At 34.4% G+C, this 6,660-nt stretch overlaps 1 protein-coding gene across 1 annotated transcript; it reads right to left on the reverse strand.

Annotated features, from left to right (window-relative positions):
- Positions 1 to 5,710: 5,710 nt before the first annotated feature.
- Positions 5,711 to 6,313, reverse strand: LOC124941566. Its single transcript, XM_047481910.1, has one exon. The coding sequence runs from the start codon at positions 6,311 to 6,313 to the stop codon at positions 5,711 to 5,713; it is 603 nt and encodes a 200-aa protein (XP_047337866.1).
- Positions 6,314 to 6,660: the final 347 nt, after the last annotated feature.

Below are 6,660 nucleotides of genomic sequence, written 5' to 3' on the forward strand. Positions count from 1 at the left end.
ATTTCACGGCGATTCGGATCTGGCGCTTTGTCACAAAACTCTACTTGAAAGATATTTGCCATAAACAACTCTTTAGCTCAGTCTCGAAAATGGTATGTAAAATAAAATCGTTAACTTTTTGTTTATTTATAAAACCACAAAGCCTAAACCTTAAACCCCAAATCTTAAACCATAAACCCTACGTACGCACAATGAGGTCGTTATGTTGAAATGTTCATATTTAGGAAATCCTACTCCGAAAATGTTATGTTCAATGAAATCGTTTGTATTTAGGAAGCCCTACTTCGATTTTGTATATTATTTCCACGAAAGCCTACTATGATGTTGAAAAAATTTCTTTTGTAAATAACAAAGCACTTTTTTTAATATGCAGGCAACACAACGAAATCGTCACAATCAATATAGACAAAGAAAGAATTATCTAGTGCAGATAATGTACTATTCTCTATAAACCATGTCCATATTATGTAAGTTTTGAATGTAATGACCATGTTTTTCTAAGAAATAATATTATTGTTTGACACAATTGCTGATGGTGTAATTTGATTCCAGTTGTGGTGCAAGGGTGTTTATGAGTTGGAGAGATAATGTTACTCATGTTATAGCTTACACTGATGCTAATGGTTCATGCAGTCTAACTCTCAAAGTATTCAAGGAAATATTGAACGGGAGATGGGTCCTTACAATTTATTGTGAGTCTCTCTTAACACGATTCGTTTCATTTTATTTTCAAATATAGAAAACTAAATAAAATATGTTTGTGTGCAGCCCAATCGTTTTATTTTTGGCCTATGGTTTTATTTTTGCTTTCATAAGTTATGTTAATGATGAACCATATGAGGTTAAGCAAGATAATCATGGAGCCCATGGTGGTCCTAAAGCTGGAAGACTTCGATATTTGAACATTATACGTTTGATTTGATTCCTCCTCTATGTACCTTGACTGTGTGAGTTGAAAACTGAAATTGTTGTGTTTGTTTTTCAGCTGTCAAAACCATTCGACAGTTACACTTTTATTTTTGTAGAGGAAATTCATCTCATCTTACAAACAGGATCTTATAGGTTGGTAATTACTTAAGGAGGTAGCACTAAAGAAATGGAAAACTATTTGCTGAGCCATATGAAGACAAAACTATAATAGTATACATGGAGATAGATAGCTCGATGAATGAAGAGAGGGCTTAAAAAATGGGTTATCATGTTTTTCCTACCAATTGGTTCTTTGAAACAATGGTCGTTATATCATCATTATGGGATGAACATGTTGTTTCTCACAAATGGTTGATTGAATATATTGTTGCTTGTGAATTGTACCCTATGCTTACATAATTTCGTTTCTCTTTGTTTCGACTTCTTGTTAACAATACTGAATATTTTCATTCTTAAATTGTAGATTTCATATGACATTTGTTTGTTCTTAGTAGTGTAGTTTGTTTGTTTCATAGTATTCATTTAATATATGAACAATGGAATGAGTAATTTGACAATGTTTACCAAATTTGAAGATAACAAAGTATTTACGACATGAAATCCTTGAAAACTGAATTATATGCCTGATAGAATCATGTAAAGTCATTTATATATAAATGTAAAATCATTTCTACTATTATGTAAAAGCATTATATGCTCATGTAAATTCTTCTAAAGACATGTGAATAACATGTGAAACAATATTCACCATGCAATGCTTTAGTTGTATTTACACTATGAATAAAATGTGAAGCAATCTTCACTATCAAGCGCAATACATATTTTTAAACTGTTAATATTTGTGAAGACATCTTCACTATCAAGCTCTATACATGTTTTTAAACTATTAATATTTGTGAAGCAATCTTCACTATCAAACGCTATATATATTTTTAAACTCTTAATATTTTTGATGCAATCATCACTATGAAGCGCTTTACTTGAATTTACACTTTCAAGTAATCTTCACTATGAAGTGCTTTATATTATTATTAATTTTTAATTATGTTATTAATTTAATTATAATAAAAATAATTTTTGTTAAGTCACCTTACCACTCACCTCACCTCAACTATCTTCATCATTTCACTGCCATATCCATGCTAGTAGCTGCTTTTTTACAAATTTATACTTATATCTCTATATTTTAGCCAAAACAAGCTCAGGTGAAGTAGAACTTGACTTATTTTTGCTGGAAAATTCATATTTCACGATTCATCGTAGAAAACAAACTCCTTAGTAAACCATTATTTTTGTTGGTTATCTTAAAGTAGAAAAGAGATGGAAGGAAAACTTAATTATTTTTATTAAACTGAAATCATTTAAATACTACTAAATGACTAGATAGTGGAACTAAAAAGTAAGGAAATACATGGACATGATCTACTAGAAACTCTCCTAGAAACCACACACTAAACCACTAACTAAAAATGAATTACTAAAAATAAGGGAAAATAACAGAATTCAAGCAAACTTCAACACTCCTCCTTACTTGAGTTGCTGTAGATGTCAAGTTTCTCCCTTAGGAACTCGAACTTGTTCCTCGGTAAGGCCTTGGTGAATATGTATGCTAAATGAAGTTCAGTCTTGTAGTACTTCAACTTAACAAATCCCTCCTTTTGCACTTCCCTAAGAAAGAACAATTTGATGTTGAAATGTTTGGTCTTTCCATGAAAAACTGGATTGTTTGAGATAGAAATTGCAGCTTGGTTGTCAACAAACACCTCTGTACAATCTTCTTATCTCAAGCTCAGATCAATTAGCACTTTCCTCAGCCATAAAGCTTGATTTGTAGCAGTAGTAGCAACAATGAACTCTAATTGTGCTGTGGATTGTGCAATTATTTCTTACTTCTTACAGTACCATGAGAATACTCTTGACCCAAAATTAAAACAATAGCCCGAAATACTTCTCATATCATCAATAGATCCATCACAATCACTGTTTGAATAACTCTTCAAAGAACACTTCAGTCTTGTACTAAACTTAATGCCAAAGTCTGGTGTTCCTCTAACATATCTAAGAACACTCTTATTTGCTCTAAAATGAGTTTCAGTTGCACAGTTAGTAAATCTCGACAAAAAACTTATAACAGGCAGTATATCAGTTTTGGTTGTTGTCAAGTACATGAGACAACCAACCAACCTTCTATAGAGAGCCTCATGAACTTTATCAGTTTCATCATTCTTACTCAGGTTCTTCTTATGACACATAGGAGTAAACATACTTTTGCAATCCTCCATTTTGAACTTCTTTAATATCTCATTGGCATACCTTTTCTAGTAAATGAAGATTTTATCAATTTTCTGTATAATTTCCATCCCAAGGAAATATGTTATCTCTCCTAAATCTGTCATCTCAAAACAATTTTACATATCCCTTTAAAACTCTTCCACAAGCTTAGCATTGCTTCCTGTTACTAATAGGTGATCAACATATAATGAGATGACAACAAAATTGATTTCATCACCTTTACCATAAAGAGTTGCTTCTCTTAGGCTTTTTCTAAAGCCTAACTCCATCAAATATTTATCAATTCTGCTGTACCAGGCCTTGGAGTCTATTTCAGTCCATGCAAGGCTTTATGAGCAAGTAGACTTCATCTTCATGCCCTTTCATAACAAACCCTTTAGGTTGCTCAACATAAATCTCCTCTTCAAGAACTCCATTCAAAAATGTAGATTTAACATCTAGCTGATACACTTTCCAGCCCTTTTGAGCAGCCAAAGCAAGTAGAAATCTAATAGTATCTAATCTAGCTACAGGAGCAAATGTTTCAGAAAAATCAACACCAAAAATTTGAGCATACCCTTTAACAAAAAGCATTGCTTTGTGTTTGTTAATGGAGCCATTTGCATTCAGTTTGGTTCTGAACAACCACTTCACTCCTATCACCTTTCTGTCCCTTGGCCTCTTTATAAGCTTCTAAGTATGATTCTTCTCGATCATAGTGATCTCCTCTTTCATTGCAGCTCTCCATTTTTTATTCTTTTCAGCTTCCCATTAATCTACTGGCTTAAAGATTGCAACTCTGGTAGATATTAGAGAGCAATCTTGTGTCCGTCACTGGTTCATCGTCCACCAACTCTTCTTCATTTAGTTGAGGATATGGAGTTGGTTCTACTTCTGCCCAATTCCAATTGTCATTCTCCATGAAGTGCACATCTCGACTTATCATAAATTTTAAGGTTTAAGGCTTAAAAATTCGATAAGCCTTTGAAACTGTGTTGTACCCCACAATTTCCAACTTCAACTTTTTTATCTAACTTATCTCTCTTGATCTGTGGTATATAAGAATAACACAAACACCCAAATATTTAAGGTATTTCACAGAAGGCTTGTAACCATACCATGCCTCTAATGATGTTCTTCCTTCCATAGCCTTAGTTGGTAGCTTGTTGAGTAGAAAGACTGAAGTGTTTACAACCTCTGCCTAGTAATCCCTTGGCAAGTCTTTCTCATGAAGCATACCCCTTGCCATCTCCATGATAGTGCGATTCTTCCTCTCACTCACTCCATTCTGCTGAGGAGTGTATGGGGCTGTAAGTTAGTGTTGAATCCCAACTTCTTCACAGAACTAATTGAATTGTTCTGAGGTGTACTCCTTGCCATTATCAGACCTTAAGGCCTGAATCTTGCAGCCACTTTGAGCTTCTATCCACTGTTTGAACCCCAAAAACACACTAGAAACTTCAGACTTGAACTTGAGAAAATAGATCTAACAGATCCTTGTATAGTCATCAATGAAAACTATGTAATACTTACTCCCATTCAGTGAAGGAGTTCTATGAGGCCCAACAAGGTCTATGTGGATCAATTTTAGCCTCTCAGTTGCTCTCCAGGTTGTTGGCTTGAAAGGAAGTCTTGATTGCTTCCCTAATTGACAAGCCTTGCATTCTTGCAATTTATCTTTTAATTGAGGCAGCCCCTTTACAAACTCTTTCTTCTGCAAATTCAGTACTGCATTATGATGGAAATGGCCCAACCTTTTATGCCAAATCTCAGCTTGAGATATTGTAGCTAAATAGGTTGATTGCTCCTCCTTTAGTGAATCTAGTTCAAAGCTTTTCCCTTCCATGCTGATTTTGAACACATTCACCCCATATGCATCTTTGATTAGGCACTACTTGCCCTCAAAGATTACCTTTAAACCTTTTTCGAGTATCTTACCAACACTTAATAAATTAGTATTTGAGGAACTGCCTACTACCACAGTTCCTTTTCCCTTGATTTCAATGTACTCTCCATTGCCAATTTTGACTTTGGAGTTGAATGACGTGTCCAGTTCTTTGAAGAGACCTCGATCAAATGTCATGTGGTTGGTGCAGCCACTGTCCACAAGCCAATTATTACATGAACTATTTTATGCAAAACAAGTTACGACAAAGAGCTGCTCCTCCTGGTCTGTAACTTGAGCCAAATTTCTTTGCTGAAGGTTCACTTGAGTCACATCCTTTTGCTGTAGATTACTTTTGTAAATTTTCTGGTGATGCCCCATCATATGACACTTCTCACACTACACATCTGGCCTCCTCCAACATCTAAAAGGTGCATGACCTTTCTTCTCACAGTACTTACAAGGAGAAAAGTTTGGTTTAGAACTTCTACTCGTGCTTTGAGAATTTGAACTTGTACTTTCCTTCTTACATTTCTAGTTCTTCTTCCATATTTCACTTTGGGTTGACTACACTTTTGCTGACAATGCTCCTTCTACAAACCCTTCATTCATCATCAATCTTCTTTATTCTTGTGCCTGAAAGGCACTCAAGATTTCTGCAAGACTGACTTTTGACAAGTCTGTAGTGTTCTCTAATGAGGAAATGGTAGCCTCAAATCTTTTAAGAACAATTATCAACACCTCTTGAACTAATCTGGAATCAGGAAATTTAGTGCCAAGTAATCTTACATTGTTGACAATTGTGAGTAATCTGTTAGAGTACTCTTTGATAGTCTCTGAATCCTTCATCTTCACCATCTCGAATTTCCTAATTAAATTAAGGACTTGTATCCCACTAATCTTTTCATTTCCTTTATACTCTTCTTTGAGAAAATTCCAGACCTTAAATGCTGACTTTATGGTTATTATCCTGATGAAAATCTCCGATGACACAGCAACAAATAGAGTAGCCCTTGCCTTTGACTTCCTTGTCTTCTTCTCCTTGTGCTTCTTCATCTGTGCCAATATTGGGTTATCTTGTAATTCTGGAACTACATACTCCTCTTTAACAGCTTCCCAAAGATCATTTGCCTCCAGATGAGCCTCCATTCGAGCATCCCAGACATGGTAATTGTTACCATTGAACACAGGTGGTGCTAATGATGTAAATGGTATATCTAAATCCATAAAAAAGATAGATGTCGTGGTAGGTATCTCTCACTCATAGGTCCCTCAAGAAGATGACTCTTATACCAATTTGTTGGTTATTTTAAAGTAGAAAAGAGATGGAAAGAAAACTCGATAATTTTCATTAAACTGAAATCATTTAAATACTACTAAATGACTAGATAGTGGAACTAAAAAGTAGGGGAAAACATGGACATGATCTACTAGAAACTCTCCTAGAAACCACCCACTAAACCACTAACTAAAACTGAATTACTAAAAATAAGAGAAAATAACATAATTCAAACAAACTTTAACAATTTTCTTCAGGATTCCGGGGTGATAATGGTACGTTTTTCAAAATTATT

This window comes from Impatiens glandulifera, chromosome 1 (assembly GCF_907164915.1).
Source record: "Impatiens glandulifera chromosome 1, dImpGla2.1, whole genome shotgun sequence".
Taxonomy (NCBI): domain Eukaryota; kingdom Viridiplantae; phylum Streptophyta; class Magnoliopsida; order Ericales; family Balsaminaceae; genus Impatiens; species Impatiens glandulifera.

What these genes read in the sequence shown, in the direction of transcription:
- LOC124941566 (XM_047481910.1), bottom strand. Translation starts at nt 6,313, where the DNA reads ATGGATTTAGATATACCATTTACATCATTAGCACCACCTGTGTTCAAT.